The sequence below is a fragment of the Garra rufa genome, chromosome 25 (assembly GCF_049309525.1).
Source record: "Garra rufa chromosome 25, GarRuf1.0, whole genome shotgun sequence".
NCBI lineage: Eukaryota > Metazoa > Chordata > Actinopteri > Cypriniformes > Cyprinidae > Garra > Garra rufa.
Window position 1 is genome coordinate 20,799,690 of NC_133385.1, and position 17,715 is coordinate 20,817,404.

The following is a 17,715-nucleotide window of genomic DNA, read 5'->3' on the forward strand; positions in this document are numbered from 1 at the left end:
CACCCAAAAATGAAATGTAATGTTTATCTGCTTACCCCCAGGGCATCCAAGATGTAGGTGACTTTGTTTCTTCAGTAGAACACAAACAAAGATTTTTAACCCATTGCAGTCTGTCAGTCATATAATGGCAGTCAATGGTTACCAAATCTTTAAGAGGAAAAAAAAAACATACACAGACAAAACCAAATTAAACCCTGCGGCTTGTGACGATACATTGAGGTCTTAAGACACATAACGATCGGTCTGTGCAAGAAACTGAACAGTATTTATATCATTATTTACAATGTAGTTTGTGAAAAGTCAACACTCCCAGATGAGTTCGCTTCTCCTTTAATAGTGTTATGTAGATTACAATGCAGTGTACTGTAGTTCTTTCTCTCACTTAAATATATATATATATTTTTACTTCAAATAAAAGTTTGTTATATAATAATATTGCACAATATTAAGTTAGAATATTGTGAATAACCTCATAGCTGGCTGGTTTGATTCATGGCTTGTAATGTTTTATGGAAGATATAAAATATATAAAATTGCGAATGTTGCGATTGACCAATCAGAATCCAGTATTTCAGAGCGTCGGAATTAACGCTATGCATTTTTAATCAGGATCAACCATGTCATTGTGCTGCCATTTAGTTTAAATAATGTAGTTTGGTCGACAGTCTGTCTGACAAGTGTAAGTGGAAAATAAAATGAAATAATAGAGGGATCCACACAGAAGGAGTTTTCCAAATTTTGATGTTTTTTTATTGATGATCACCAGGATGGTTCCCTTTACAGTAAATCAGCAGAAGTCTACTTTTGCATTGAGCTTTTAAAGACAGAATGTTGAATATTGCACTAAAGAAGAAGAAAACTAAGATTCATACAGCGCCAAAAAACGAGGAAATATCACAGCATCTTCTCGACAACATCTTAGGGCAAACAGAAGCCAAGCCCAATAATATATGCATATTTCAGTACCATAAAGACAATTAGCTTCAAATATATCTTCTTAAAATAGTTTTTAATTCTGATTATTAAACGATTACATTCAGGAGTATAACTAATAAGGTCACATGCAAAGATGGATACGTATACATGACATATGGCCAAATGAATCCATCACATGATAATGATGCATTTGATGTAGAATGAAATTGAACTTATAGAGATTCGTAGAGGTACTTTAAGCAGTCTTTTTTTTTATCTTTAGGAAAGTAGAATTACAATGACCATTTCACATAAATGACCACGTCAGCTATTTTGATTTATGTTATGTACATGTTATCGCCATTTGTTGTGATTTCTCTTTTGGCTTTTTTCATCGTAAAGGTGGAAACGTCTATAGCCTGTTCAGTTTTCAGTGGGGTGGTTGTGAAACAGCCCTATGCAAACCAAAGTTTCTGAATCTTATTTTCAAGAGAGTTATGTATCTGTACTAAAATCAGCAACAGCTGAACATGTTATATTTTATGAGTCACTCACAATTCTAACCAGTTCTCTCGGTGACCCATTTTCTGAGGTTCACTGTTCCATGTGCATATTTAGCTAGTTCTTTGTTTTTTTTCAAGCAGCATCCAGCAAAGCAACTTTTACATTCAAAAATATTTTTTAAAGTTAGTGCATTCATCTTTAACACAAAACTAATTTCGTGTAAAGAAATCACAGCTAATCAACAAGACCATATAGTACTTGTTACTAAGGCCAGGTATTTGAAATAAACACTCATGTTTTCATATATGAAAATATATCCACACCATACGACGTACAGTACAGATTCAGCCCATTTTTAACAATCCTTCTGGCAAAAACAACAAAAGAATTTGGTCTCAGTGTGGGTTTGCGTACACCGGTGGAATTGGGTTAGATTTTGCAAATAATTCTGTATGTATCTAACCAGTAAACTAGTATAATCTTCTTAGGCTTTGACCACCACTGCTAACCTGTGCGTCCTCAGCTAGTAAAAGCACACAAAGACCCTGTCACTTTGACCATCTCAGACAACTTCTCTGAGAGAACTTATTTTCAAATAACACAAAGTTAAATCTACTGCAATACATAATACTGACTTTAACATAAAAACCATTCACATACTGGATTATGGTTAGGAAAGCAGTGTTTCAGAACTCGTTTTAGAACAGGATGGATGATGGCACTGCTGCCTTGAAAGCAAATGTTCCTTCAAGGACAAAACAATTGTACATTTACCAATGAGGCCTTGATGTTTTGCTATTGAAGATACTGTTCACAATGTAACCGAAGATGTAGAGCCACTGTCAAACTAAGACTATTTCAGTTCCAAAGACATGCTAAAGCAAAGACAGATTGTTTTTCTTGCCTCCAGTGCAAACAGAAACACTAATTGTTAGCTTGTTTTGTAAATTATATAACTTCAGGTTCAGTTGAATTCATATTTTTACTATTTTTAAAGATACAAGCCATAAAAATGCCAATTATTGTATAGATACTAGCAACAAAAGTCAAAAATCTATCTGTTCCTGTTCTAGAACTTTAAGAGTATTTTTCTCAGTAACTGACCTCCACACAATTTAGATAATAACTAGCTAAAGTATTTCTCGACCACTTCATCAAACAAACAAAAAAAAAAACCAAAGGTTGATCAGCCATTTTAATTAATTTTTTTATGTTTTTTCAATTAAATTAAAATGTTATTTATTTACATGACGACTATCTACCAAACTGACTTCGTTTTAGAAAAGTGCAATCGCAACATAATGTAATTATTATAAACGCCAGCTGTTTTGTACTCAAACTTCTAAATTAAAACTTTAGTAGTGTAAAACTAAAGAAGTAAGGCTATAAAGAATTTCTAATGTCAGTTAATTCAAAATAAATCCATGTTAGTAGACATATCACTGTGTGTGTGTGTGTGTGTGTGTGTGTGTGTGTGTGTGTGTGTGTGTAATGACTCAGCATTTTCTTTGTCAAACAACACGCAAAAGGCACATGAGGGTAACCCTCACTGTCTGCTTTCACAGCAACCATAAAACAACTATTCAATTCTATTGATTAGTCTCACTATAACAAATGTCACGTTTTGACTGCTACTGCTACATTTTGATATATAGTGTAATTTCCACCGGTTTCCTTTCAAACAAGTTAAACCTAAAGTGCTTGTGGGTAAGAGAATCTCAGCTTGGAAAAACAAAAATCAGATCAAGTATATCAGCAACGCACAAACAAAACATTCAACATGTCACAAGTCTGAATCCTCTAAATTAAAATATACAACAGATTATTTGAAGAGTTATTAGCATTGTTGGTCTTAAAGTGGCCACATTTAAATTTCAGTCATATTTTCACTCAAGCAACAGAACATCATGTACAGTAATTGGCAATAAAATACAATTTCCATCTTGGTCTACTCATTTAATGTGCAGATGGTTTTCAAGCCGCTCGTAATTAGTTTGCTTCTGAAACGAGATCTGGACACCAAAAATATTCCCACAACAGATCACTAGATTAATATACCTACAAAGTTTAGTCCGAGCTAGAGCTTTAGTACAGTATTATATATCCTTTTGCCTTCTATAACCTGAGCCACATCTGCATCAACCAAAATCTGTCATATTAATGGGTTTGTAGTTTGTAAAGCTGCCATCTACTTTACAGTCTTTACTACTATCACATTATTGAGATAAAACTGCTGGATTGTTTAGAAGTTTGAATAGTGAATGATCCATCTTTTGTCACCTAAGGGACAAATCTTGGATTACGTTTGATTTTGTAAATCAGCATTTGAAAGAATTGAGAATTGGCACAAATCCTCTTTGGATTAGCAATTTTTTAGAGTATAGTTATTTCTTCACTCTATCTGCTGGTATTTGATTTTGTGGGGAGACTGTGTCTAACCTCATTGTAACCATAGCTCACAAGACAGCCACTCTGAACTTTATTTGAGTCTGTTCTCAGAGGTTGTTTGCTTTAAGGTCTTGTGACCTTATGCAACCATGTCTATATGTGGTAAAACTGATGATAAAGGATGTAGAACAGTAATCAGAGGGCATTTTTGTGCTTTGAATTCAAATTACGGGCAGGATAAAATCTTGGTCTCGAAGTTATGTTAAAGAATGTGAGAAAACTCAATTTGCAATGCAACTTTAACCTACTTGAACATTATATTATTATTTCATAGCAGCTAGCTAGTGAACATTCAGTTTTCTGCCAAAGCCTTGCAGATGCAATCAAAAATGTACAATAGATTCAGGACCGAAGTTTATAATAAAGTCCCTTGACAGCACTAGGATTTTGTTGCATTTTGAGGATTAGAATACAAACTATAAATGGGAGCGGATGGAAGGCTGTGGGTGAAGCAACTCATCTAAACCTAAAAGATTAGAAATGAATGAGGAACGAATGAAAAGCTCTAAATAGAAAACCAATTCAAAATTCTATTTTGCAGGCTGGGAAAGATTCATCCTGCATGACCACCGTGCTGCTGCTGGCCAAGACCATTATATTCAGGTCCTGCTGCTTCTCATGGGTCTGCTGATACCAGTCCCGAGTTACCTCTGTGTCATGTGTAGGGATTAAAGTGACCTAAATTAGAAAAAGACAGTCAGATTAAGTGTAAATAGCGGTGTTCTGCTTGCAAGTAAGACCTTAGGACCCCTTGTGTCCCTACACTCTTAAAAGATTGTCATCAATGGTTCCATGAAGAACCTTGAACATCCATTAAACCTTTCAAATACAGAAAAGGTTCTTTATAGTTGAAAAAGGTTCTTTAGATTTTTAAAATGTTAAAACACCCTTTTGGAACCTTTATTTTTAGGAGTGTAGAGCTCAGTTTGAAACCCCCTTTTTTAGGAGAATACTACTCTACAACAAACATCCAAATATACTCTATATATATATATATATATATATATATATATATTAGGGCCGGGACTTTAACGCGTTAATTTAGATTAATTAATTACACAAAAATAACGCGTTAATTTTTTTTAACGCATTTTAATCGCACTTAATTTTGCACCGCGGAACGTTTCTCACTGGATGAGTTTCAGTGGCGGACCAATTATACTGGAGCACCAACTAACAGAATGCGCATATCACCGCAGGACATCGAGCCTCAAGTATCACCTCAATGCTTTTACAGAAGGTCTACCTACCTATAGGGTACCTGAATTTCTGAAATGAATGCTAGTATATTTCTAAATATCCCAGTGTTTCCCGTACCATCATCTCAGGGGGGCGCGTTTACAATGTCTCCTCCAAGAAAACGGACTGGATCGCGGAATGCCACGTAAATTCGTCGATTTTTGGATTGATAAATCAAAAGTTGGTCTGTCACTTAATTCAAATCGCCATATGGACTAGTGTCTGAAAACTGAAATGCAAAAAGACCGTTTTAATATGAATCCTGCACTGTTTGCCTCTGTATGTTAGAATGGCAGAGACGCGTTTTTTTATACTGCACGCGTGATGCTCCCGTTAATTTTTGGCATTTGTATCTCACATGAACAGATCTCAATCTCCAAAGCTACTGTCAGTGTCATTTTTAACGTTTCATTTGAGAAAACTAGCATCATATCATACTTTACACACGGCAACCTGTCAAAATAAAAGTACGGTTTAACATGAAACAGAGCAATATTCCTATTTAAATAGACAAAAAAACAATATGATAAAAAATAAATATAACAACAAGATTAACCACTTAATTGTAGAAAAAAATACTATGATTATTATTATGTATTGATTTTAACAGAAAACCTCTGTTTGTTTGCCAAAAATTAAAAAGGTTTATTTTTCATTTGATTAAAAATAAATAAATGTTTATGCTTTCATTTGATTATGAGAAAAATTAAAACACAATAATTTATTTTAAAAAAAAATAGCAAAAGATTGTAAAGCCCTATTGTTCAAAATGTTAAAATAGAGAGTTTTGGATTTATTTTTTAACTGAAATAAATGTTTTCGTTATGGGAAACGCTGTATCCTATTGCTACAGTTAATGGCAATATTGCACTGGTCTGTTGGACTTGGTTGAACAAAAATAAACAATATTTTGTTGCTTCAGTTTATGTATTCAGTCATTATTCAATGGTTACTAAAAATCCATATGAAAAAACTTACTTCTCACTGTTCTCAGGTCAAATATTTATATGCGATTAAAATGCGATTAATTTCGATTAATTAATTACAAAGCCTCTGATTAATTAGATTAATTTTTTTAATCGAGTCCCGGCCCTAATATATATATATATATATATATATTATATAACTCATCAATATATTTCACTTTAATGTGAAGTCAGATCATACCTGGAGATTAGTGCCCCATTGTGCTTTCCCTTCTAGAAGAGCATCTAGAACTGCACGGCTGGGTTCACCACTGCTTGGGTCATTTCCACTGATGACATAGTATGCTGCTCGAACTCGTTTGAAGAACTCTTGATCAACATTTTTAGCACTGCAGTGATTAGGAATGTAAGCTAGGTCGACGTAGATGGGTGGTCCAGGTGTAGTCCCAGCGTTGGATTTCAGGTTGGAGCCTAAAAGAATATACCATTGGTTATTTGCATGTGTGGTTTAATGAAGATCCATTGCTGTACAGTTGAGATATTTGTCTGTCTTAAACTGATATGTCTTCCATGCCCATGAATGAACAACATAAAAATCTGTACTAGTTTGTTTAAATAAAAAAAAAAGGATTTTGAGGAAAACATTACAGGATCTTTCTCCATATAGTGAACTTCAATGGAGATCAGTGGTTTGAAGGTCCAAATTGCTGTTTTAATGCAGGGGTCTACACGATCCCAACCAAGGAATAAAGGTCTTATCTAGCCAATCAATCAATCAATCAATCAAAAAAATACAAATTTATATACTTTTAACCACAAATGGTCATCTAGAACTAGCTCAACAATGCACGTCCGCAACTTTACGCATCACATAATCACAGTAGAAAGGTCACACGTGGTTAGGTTTTTGTCTGTGTACTTCGGTTCAAAAAGGTAGGGTAAGGCGAAAACATCTCATTTCTTCTCCAACTTCGAATGCAATTTGGACCTTCAACCCGCTGATCCCCATTGAAGTCCACTTTATGACTATATAAAGACATGAACATCTTGGATGACATGGGGGTGAGTAAATTATAAGGAATTTTTAATTCTGGAGTGAACTAACCCTTGACTGATCAATTTTTAAAATCTGTAAAATCACTCAATAACCAATATGGTACTAATGAGTCATGCATCCCCAATGTTTGTACCTGCACTACTCTTCACACCATTGACCAATCCTCTTCCTGGGTTGAAGATGTCTCCCCTGGATCCCTGTGTCTCAGACATTTTGGACAAGCGAAAAGTCTTCTCTGAATCTTTTCTTTTAAGATCATGAGGTGAGGAGTCTTTGGATGTCTGCTTCACTGGGGTGGAAGATCTCCTTTTTGCATCTCCCTTACGTGCCGGCGATGCAGACTTCCCTAGCGTCTTCCTCAAACCTCTATTTGTTTTAAGGTCTTTCTTCACTGGTCGTTCTGTGTGGGTCTGCCCATTAAGAAGGGCCTCTGGGTCCACCATGCAGACATCAGGGTGTGGTGGATGAGGAAGAGGGTCTTTCATTGGGATTGGAGGGGGATCGTGACTCCTCGGGGAAGAGGAATGATGACCTCCGCTGCCACCAGACGCAGACATTTTGTCCACAGGTAGATGTTCTGCATCTTCATCAGAATCAAGGTTCCCTTCTGCTGTGATTGAAGGACATTCCTCAGTCTCTGGAGGAACATCTGAGTCAGACTGAGATGGGAGTGACTCACTCAAAGATGTAGGAGGAGTTTCCTCTCCTGCTAGCATAATGCCATGCCCAGTCGCTGTACCACTCGGGATGCTGTGCGATCCCTCCTTGCCATCTTCATGGCGACTGTGAGGATGACGATGCTGCTGTTTGTGAGATCTCCTTTTGACAGAGTGCTGCTCACGCTCATCATCGTCCCTTGAATGATCGCTTCTGGCATCTTCTTCTCCTTCCTCACTCGATAGTTCCTGTGGGCTTGGATTAATAAAGGATGGAGAGATATCTCCTTTGCGGTGTTTGAAAAGTGAAGGTGAATGTGAGGATGTGGCCTCCATACTGAGATCAGAGGGTCGAGTGATCCCCTCCTCTGTCTTCTTGGACACCTCAGTGTAACAAGCCTGCGCTCCTGATAGTGGAGTTGGTGGACGTTCTTTTGAATCATACTTCTCTTCCTCCTTGTCATCCCCCTTTTCCTCCTTTCCTCCTTTTCCCTCTTCATAAACATCTTCTCCATAGCCAGGTGGAGCCTTTAGACATACAACATCCTCATGCTGCATTGTGGATGCAAAGGCACTAAGCTGGCTAGACTCTGTATCTGTTTTTTTGCTGTCTTTTTCAATAATCTTTTCTTCTGTTTGCTCTTTCTTCTCTTCCGTTTTTTCTTTACATTCCTTTTCTACAATTTTTTCAATTTGTTCTACCTCTTTCGTCTGCTCAGTTTTTCCTTCACTATCACTCTGCTCTTTCTTCTCTTCCATTTTTTCTTTACACTCCTTTTCTACAATTTTTTCAATTTGTTCTACCTCTTTTGACTGCTTGGTTTTCCCTTCACTATCACTCTTCTGCTCTGACTTCTTGCCATTATCTAGGCTCTCTCCCATCTTTTCTGACCTCACTTCAACTATCTTTTCAGGGTGTATCTGTTCTTCCTCCATTGCTTTATGTTTTACTCCTTTCTCATCTGTCTCATGCTCTTCATATTCCATCTTGCTCACTTTTGCTTCTTTAATTTCAACCCCTTCCTGTCCTTTTTCAGGCAAGTCTTTAATTTCCTCAGATTTCTCTGCCCCTTCTTTCTTCATACTTTGTTCACTTTGTGTGTCAGTACTGAGAGTCCCACATGTTGTGACTGGCATCTTCTGAGAACTTGTTGTTTCTGTTGATCCATCTGTGGTTTGAGCATCAAATGAATGTAATATTGTGGTTGAGGGTTTTACATCAGCATGTTGCTCTGGTGAAGATGCTGTGCTTAAATTTTCAGTAGCTGGAGATCTTTCACATTCAATTCTGCATGGTAAGGTTCCCTCCTCAAAACTGCTTTTGCTATCCTCTGGCTCATCATCAGAGGATTTTTCCTGTGACTGTTTATCTGTCGAGTCAGCCTTCTCCAAAGGTGCAATGTCAAACTTAAGAGATGTCGCAGATGCCACCTCAGTTGGGTGAGTTGCCTGCTCAGAAGTTGCTGATTCTGGCGGTTTTGAGGAATGTGGCTCTGCTACATGTTTAGGTGGAGAGACATGATCCCTATCAGATATTATACTTGACATATCCTCCTCTGACTTTTCCTCTGCCGATGATGTTTGATCTTGAAGAAACGATTTGGATTCCTCCAAGGGACTGAGAGGAGAAAACCTGGCAAGACTAGATATTGATTCAGCTGTTGTTGTAGCAGGTGTCATTCGGTCTGAGACTTCCATGTATTCGTCTTTTTTTAAGCATGGTAAATCCATAATGGGTGACTCTTCCTCTTTTAGCGATGAGTACTCATATGATATACTGTCTCCATCTGATCTTAGTTGGACACTAGGAATATTAATGTGTGTTTCTAGACCCTCTCCAAGGTGTTGACCAGTTGAATATGAGGCAGATGTTGAAGAAGAGTAACTAAAGGATGAAGATGATGAGTAAGTTGCATCAGACATGGTTGCTTGAGCAGCTAGAGATTCAGTCACTTCAGGCTTTTTATCAGATGTTTTCTGTGGTTCATGTTTGTCCTCACTTGCTTTGGGTATGTCATATTGGACTGAAGTAATATCTTGTTTCTTTGACTGTTCATCCTCCTTGCTGATTACATCCTTGTGCTCCCCAGGTACTAATACAGACTCTGTTGTGGGGGACCTTTTTGAAGATGAATCACTGATTGTTTCTGTCTGTAGAACTTCTGCAGTTGCTCCAGAAGCTAAGGAACCAGTAGTATCTTCTTGTTTTGTTTCAAGTGGTTTAGATGGAGTCATGGTATCAAATGCTACTTTGGACTCTTTCTCAGACATCTCTCTTGCACCCTTTTCAATATCCAAGTCACTTGCATCTTCCTCCTCCTCCTCCTCATAATCATCCTCTTCTTCTGCAAATATTTTTTGGCTTCTAACCAAGCATTCCTCTGTCTCCGCACTCACAATCAATGACTTGCTGGAGAGAGAATCTGTTTTGCCAGTGCACTCAAGTGCAAGAACATTGTCATCGATTTTGATGGATTGTCCTGAAGAACCAGGAGTGGAGGTGCTGGGATCTTCAGGTGATAACCTGCCAGCAAGCATGTCCTTTTCAGGTGGTGAGTATCGACCAGAAGAAAACAGGTCACTTTGGCATTCAGCCGAGTCCAGTTTGTTTTTATCTTTAATACCTTCACTTGAGATTGGACTCTCCATTTTGTTCTCATCGGAAACAGATGATGATGAAGTTGCTAGACTCTGTAGATTTTTATCTTGTGATGATGTAAGAAGCCCTTGTGGAGGGGAAGCTTCAGCCACATGGGTTTTGGTCTTGTCCAGGTCCTCTGAATGAGGCGTTGACAATGTTTCTTCTGTTTTATAGTCTTTCTCTTGTGTGTCAGGTTTTGAAAGACTGGAAGCAGATGTACATGGCTCTTTATCTGACAATTTAACATGACTTATATCATCTTTTCCTTGAAGAGGAGAATGTGTGTCTTCTTTTTCTTTCTCCTTCTCTTCTCTCTCTAATTTCTCTGATTTGTCTTGCAAATCACTAGAGGCAAACAAGCTTGAACCTGCTGCTAAACTGGCTTTGCTGTCATATGAAAAACTATTGTCGACAAAAAGATCTGGTCTTTCTTCTCTAACCAATTCTTCTTCTTGGTATCGCTCTTTATTATCTTGCTCTGAGTAGGCACTGTGGCTGCTGTGAATACTAGGTGAAGTCTGGTAATCAACTTTGCTAAAAGACACTGGCTCTTCATCACTTTGTTCCTCTACTGAACAAGCAGCTCCAAGCAGCTGGTCCTCTTCCTCTCTTTCCCTCTTAGTGTCTTTTGAAATGGGCTTTTCATATGGCTCATATTTAGAGGCTTCGTAGCTTTCTTTTTCCACTTCATAAGTCATCTTGTCATCAGATTTCATTCCATCGCTGTCAGCCTTTTCAACACATTTCTTATCTGCACTGCCAGTCTTTTGAAAATCAGAGTGTGACTCTAACCCTGGAGAGGCAACCTCTCGTTCTCCTTCCCTTTCCCTCTCCGCCTCCTTCTCAGGTTTTGAAGCTTCCTTTGAAGAAAGCAATGTTTCATGTTGGTCATCCTCAACACTTGCTTGACTGTCAGAGCTGGGCAGTGTGATACTTGTTGGTTTGCTCTCAGCTAGAGTCTCTGAGACAACTTTAGTACTTGTATCTGTAGTAGAAGGTGTAGGTGATGTGGTATCCACCTCACATCCCTTCTCTGGTTTAGGTGATGCTCCACTGGAATCTTTAGTCAACTCCTTTTCTTCTAAATGGGCCACAATTTCCTCTATCTTCATACTTGTCTCAGGTGGTTGTGTTGAACTGCTTGCCTTTGGTTCTTCAGACTTCCAAGGTTCCACTGATAATGGTCTTGAACCAGCCCCTCCCATACAAACAGCATCTCCTTCATCCTCCTCAGTACTTTCATCTTCATCTGAAAATTTAGTTGGAAATGTAGTTTCAAAGGTTGACTTAGTGTCTTTTGTTTTGTCAACAGTTGAGGATGCTTCTTCAATGAATTTTTCTTTATAATCTAAATTTAATTTGAATCCAATGTCTGATGATGGGAAAGTATCGGTTTCATGTAATGATGTGTCTTGTTTGATATCTTCTTTGGGTTCATCTTTCAATTCCACTTTTTCTTTACAACTCATATCTGAGGTCTCAAACATTTGCTCTGAAGATTCTACCAGGGATTTCTGTTTGGCTCCCAAGTCCGTTTTGGTGTCTAATTCATCTGAAACCAATTTTGATGCATCTTCTTTCATTAATTTCTCCTCAGACTCTTTGCTTTCTTTCAAATCAGTTGTTTTATCTTCTGCAATGGGAAGATCTCTTTCCTTCAGTGTGTCTACAGTATCATGTTCTGATTTTGAATCCACAGTTTTTGATTCTGTTGAAATCTGTTCTGGCCTTTCTTCTACAGATGTTGTCTTAGGTTCTTGTTTTGTGTCAGATGGCACAACTGTCGGCATACTTGCTTGAGGTACTTTAGTTACAATCTCTTCAGTGTGTTTTTCTTCATACTGTTGGTCCTTTTTAGCATCTGCACTCTCAGATACTGACTGATCTGTAGAAACCTGAAGTTGAGTATCCTCCACATATTCATCTTTAGATTCATATGGTTTTGAGGAAATGTCTTTAAACTCAACAGGTTGTTCAGATTTGACAAATATATCTTTGCTTATTTCATCATCTTTTGCTTGCACATCTTCTTTCACTGGTGTTATTGTTTGAGGTTCGCTTTTCACTTTAGAATCAAAATCAGATTCAGAGATAGTAAGCTTATCTGTTTTTTCAAAATTCTGACATTCTGTAGACTTTTCATCTGGTTTGCTAGTTAACTTCACAAACTCTTTGTTTTTCTGGTCCTGATTATCTCCAGAAGACAAATCTAATTTCTCAGGTTCAGACAGCAAAACCTGACTTTGGCTCAGTTCTGGTGGTTCATCTTCATGTTCTTGGTCTAGTTTTGGTGAGAAATCCATTTTATCTAAAATGGAAATTTGTGTTTTGGATTTAATATCCTCTACAGTTTCAACATCTTGGCTAGTTTCATCTGTGTCCTCTGAAATGATGGAATGTGTTATTTGAGGCTCTTCTTTGTATGATACATCTGTTTTTTCTAAATGTTGTGTGGTTTGAGTTTCTTCCAATAGCTTCTCCTTCAAGTCTTTATCTTGTTTACTAGTAATTTCAGTCTCACTTAGAGCTGCCTCTAATATATGAGGTTTCATCTCTTGCACTGACATCCCTATGGATTCTTGAACATCTTTACCAGACATATCTTTCTCTATAATGGTCACTTCTACATGCATCTCTGTAGATTGAACATCTGGTTTTGAGAGGGAAATCTGCTCTTGCGTCACAGATTTAATTTTTTCTACATATGTATCCCTAGAATCTTTGTGTTCTTTGGCAGCTGAAATCATTTCAGCCTCACTTTTACTTTCTACCTTTTCTTCATCCTTTAAGGTAACATCTGTTTTTTCACTTAACTGTTGTATTTGAGATTTGAGGCCATCTGTGTCTTCTTTAAGTGGGCTTATACAGACAGATGAATCCGTTTCCTTTAAAGCCACCTGTTCAGGTGAAATATCAGTTGATTCAGATTTCTGCTCAGATGTCTTTTCTGGTTTAGTTGTCAAATCTGTCTCTACAGTGTCTTGTGTCTCCATGTATTTTTTGGCTAATTCATGAGATGTTGATGTTTCTGCTTTGATGTCTGAGCTTTCTGTGGACTGGACACATATATCAGTCAGATCTTTCTCTTTGGATTCCTTGTCCAATTTAGAAGATATTTCGTCTTTCTCTGGCTGAATTTCTTCTACCTGTTTCTCCTGTTTTTCTATCTGAGAACTTTCCAGAAGTGCTGGAAAACTCTTATCCTGAAACTGTTCTTCATTTGCATTTCTCTTATCAAAATCCTCTTCAGAGGGTAATGCTGCTTTTTCTGGTTGTGATATTACTTCACTTTTATCTGTAACCTCTGCATACTTTAATAATTCATCTTTCTCCATATGCTTCCCTTCAGCATCATCTTTCTCACCCTCCTTTTCTTCCTCCTTCTCTCTTTTCTCTTCTTTGTCTGTAGATGACTTTAAATCACAGGTTTCTTCAACGTCATGATCATCAAATAGCTTGCTATCTTTAACCTCAAGAATTACAGCCTTGCTGCTCTCTTTTGAGTCCTCTTCAACTTCGCCCTTCTTTTCAACACTTACATCGGGCATTACCTTTGTATCACTTATTTCTTTTGATGGTAGAATTGATAGACTCTCTTTTCTAGTTGACAAGTCATCAACAAGTGGAGATGGTGCAGAGGTTGCTTCCTGGATTATCTTCTTTTCTTCCTCCTTTGCTTGAGGTATTTCTTTCTCATCTAAAATGCCAGGTTTTTGTTTCCCACTCTCCTTTTCAGATTTAATTTCAGTGGGGCTAAGTGGCACTCCTGGTTCTTGATGAGTCTCTGTAAGGAGAACATTTTCCTTCGGTTCCACAGGTGACATTCTGAGGGGAGAATGAGACGCACTAGGTGGTCCAGAATGTGTAGGAGAAGCCATTTTTACAGTGCTGTCATCAGGGCTAATACATCGGTCTTCCACATCTGGAAACACACTAGCTTCAGTAACAGGAACTTTAGAAACACTGTGCAATGGAGAGGAGAGTATTGTTTGTACTTCAAAAGATGAGTCCTCCTTAGAAGGCGATATTGATGCCTTCTCCGTCTGAGGTGGTGAGGATTTTTCATCAGATGAAGTATCAGGAACTAAAGGCACAGGACTTTTGGGTTTGTCCATTTCTTTCTCCTTATGTTCAAGTTTATCAGGTGAGGCGTATGCTTCTTGTAACTGTCCAAGCGAAATGTCAACATTTGGTGTTTGATCCTCATACTCATCCTCCTCTTCATCACCGTAATGGGCAGCCACCTCAATTCCCTCGGTTTTGCCTTCCAAGGGAAGTGGTGGAGATTCCTCAGAGGGAGATGATTTGAAACCCTTGTCTTCTTCTAAGGAGGATGTTGGTGAGATGGTTCCAGCTGAATGTAGGTAGTCTTTTCCTTGGGTGGCTTCAGTCTGGGTAACCGGTTGAACGGTGTCCAAAACTAGGGAACTTTTTCCAGTCTCTTCGGTCTGAGGTGCTGTGACAGATGCCACTGACTGATCTTCTGCAACGGAAGTGGGTAAGGAAGAGAGTTTGTCATACTCAGTTATAGACGTTGCCGAAGAAACATGTTCCTCTTCAGCTAATGGCGCTGCAAGTATGCTGGTGTAGATGGAAATAGGTGGCTCCTGTGCACCAATCAATACTTTGCCTGCTCCATTGTTCATTGCAGCAGCTTGCATTTCTCTCATTCCATGGATGGCATCAAAGGAGCCTGGTTGGTCTGGGACAGAGACTTCATAGCTTCCAACCTCATATTGAAGGTGTGGTATTCTGTCCTCTGCTTCTTCATGGATCTCCTCATCTGAGATGGTCTGTTCAGTCTCAGAGTAACCTGGGATGGTTTCATCCTGAATGTATGATAGGTTTTCTGCTGCTGCAGCTCCTTGAGCTGTAGAGGTAACACCAGCTGTAACACCTCCAACATTGGACAAGTATGCATCCTCTTCTTCCTTGACTTTCTCAGCAGAGAGATCCTTTATTTCTTCATCTGCAATGGCATCCAAATCCTCTGCCTCCTCTAGCTCAGCTTTTTCAATCACATCCTCTTCTTCAAAGTGCTCCTCTTCAGCTACAGTCTTTCTTTCCTCCACTTGTTTTTGCTTCTCCATTTCCTCAACTTCATGTTTCCTGTCCACTCCCTCCAAGTCTTTGGTTTCCTTTGCTGCCCCTTCATCCTCTTCATCTCCTATTCCCATGTCTTCCTCTTCCTCCTCCTCTGTTTTCTTCTTAACAGGCTGTATCTCAACCTCCTCCTCATCTTCATCTTCGATTGCAGCACCCTCATCCTCAAATTTCTCTAATTCTGATGTTTGGGGCTCAGCTTGTTGTTCTTTCACTTCTGCTGATGGCACTTCTTGGATTACTGCTGATGGTGCTGCTTCTTGCTCTCTAGTTTTTTGTTCCACAATATCAGTTTCTGTAACATGATCTTGTTCTCGCTGCTCTGCAACATTTGAAGTTTCATTGTCTCTTTCAGCTGGTAATTCGGAGACAGTAAGGGCACTTTTAGGGGCTTCAGAGTGATCTGTAATTTCAGTGGGTCTGATTTCATCAAACTCTTTTGTTAAATCTTCAGGAGTAGATGGAGCAGATATTACTTCTCCTATCCCTTTCTCCGGTTTCTCAGGCTCAGTCTTCTCAGCCACTGGTTTTGGTGCAATCTCTGCACTCTCTGTCTTGGCAGTTGTAGGTTTGCTCTTTATTGTTTTGGGTTTTCCTTGGGTTTTGGCCTTGTGGAGGGTCTTCCTGACCTCTGGTGTAAAAGGTTTCAGGTCAGGCTTAGTTATTTTTCTCAGTTCAGGTTTTGAAGTGTCCTTAGTTTTAACCTTTTTCTCATCTTTTTTCACAGCATCATCTTTTTTAATTTCACGCTTTTCTTTCTTAACTTCCCTTTTTTCTTTGTCTTTCTTTTCATCCATTTTGGACACCCTTTCCTTGGGGTGTTTTTTCAGTGGTTTCTCCTTCAATAGTTTTTTCTTTTCTGTCACTTCTGATTTCGGTTTCAGTGGCTTGGTGTGCTTCTTTTCTTCTTTTTTCTCAACCTTGTTCTCATTGACAGAGTCACTCTTCATTTCGACAATGGATACATCCTCATGCTCGTCGGTTTCTTTCTTAAAAGGCTTAGCTGGTGCATGAGTCTTGGGAGATGATTTGAGACTTTCTTTGCTGTCAGTTCTTTGCTTTAGCTTTGTTTGTTTTACTGCTGAAGGTGAAACGCCAGAATTGATGTCTTTTTGGGTGGCTACCGGATACCGCAAGAAATCAAGGTGCTTCAACTTTTCAAGCCCTTCAAGGATTTTGTTCTGCGGTGCATTTCCAGGGAACAAAACTCTGATAATTTTTTCTGTAGGGTTGGCAGGGAGCCATACAACGAGAGCAGTAATAGATGTCAAATACGGGACAGATATTTCTCCCTCTTTTCCATTGGAAAGCACTATCCCTGTCTTGGCCTTGCTGTTACCGGCCCACTTCTGCATGAGGAACTGCATTTCCTTACTGTCCTTCACAGGGTTCAGGACAAACATGTCTAACCTGCCCACACCCATCTTATGAAAAAGAGTGATGGGCTCGATGGTATTACTAACCACCCGAAAAAGTGGCTCAGGTTTAATTCCTAGCTTGTTGAGGTATTGCAGTGTAAGAGAGGCTTCCTCAATGCTTCGCTTGACTTTCAAATTAGATTCTGATGTGCGAAGCTTCTCAGGTACGTTGAAGAACACAACTCCGAGCTCTGGCGATATCAGGTTCTTCATCCAATCGCTATAGGTGGTTGAGCCTTGAGACTGTTCTTCCTCCTGTTCTGCAACCTTCCGTTGAAGGAGTCCATTGATTCCAGGAAGATTATCAGCACCAATATGGGTAAGAAGGACAGAATCAATACGATCTAAATGTCTGACAAGCTTCCAAAAGCATGACCTTCTGTCAGAGCCACCATCAATCAGTATGTTAAAACCATTGACGGCAAAAAGCGCAGAATCCCCCCGTCCACCAGGGAAGATGTAGCAGCAAGGCTTTGACAGCTTTAGGAATCCTCCAGAGGTTGGAGGCTCAAGAAGGTCAAATGGGGATGGTACATCCACAGTCTCAGATATGTATTCGGTAAACTCAGTGACCCCCTCCATCTTAGGGAGTGTGGGCTCTGGATTCAGCCTATAATTCAGCAACTCCCTAATGTGTTGCTGTTGCCCCAGAGAGCTCCAGCCTGCCTCACCACGGCAAGACACAGTCAGTGATGCCCGTTGTCCGGAGCTGGCTTTAAATAGCAAATTACTGACCTATGTGAGGAAAACAAGTTTAAAATTAGAAAATATTTTTTATCAATCTGAATACAGTTTTATTATCTAAACT

At 38.8% G+C, this 17,715-nt stretch overlaps 1 protein-coding gene across 1 annotated transcript in view; it reads right to left on the reverse strand.

The window, feature by feature from the left end:
* Positions 1-724: 724 nt before the first annotated feature.
* Positions 725-17,715, reverse strand: part of map1ab (microtubule-associated protein 1Ab) — a 57,207-nt gene continuing 40,216 nt past the window's right edge. Inside the window, exons 5-8 of the mRNA XM_073831440.1 lie at positions 8,550-17,642; positions 7,223-8,456; positions 6,274-6,503; positions 725-4,545 (exon numbers count right to left, since the gene is read on the reverse strand). Coding sequence (XP_073687541.1) covers positions 4,390-4,545; positions 6,274-6,503; positions 7,223-8,456; positions 8,550-17,642 — 10,713 coding nt within the window. The 3' untranslated portion in view covers positions 725-4,389. The remainder of the gene's footprint in view (positions 4,546-6,273; positions 6,504-7,222; positions 8,457-8,549; positions 17,643-17,715) is intronic.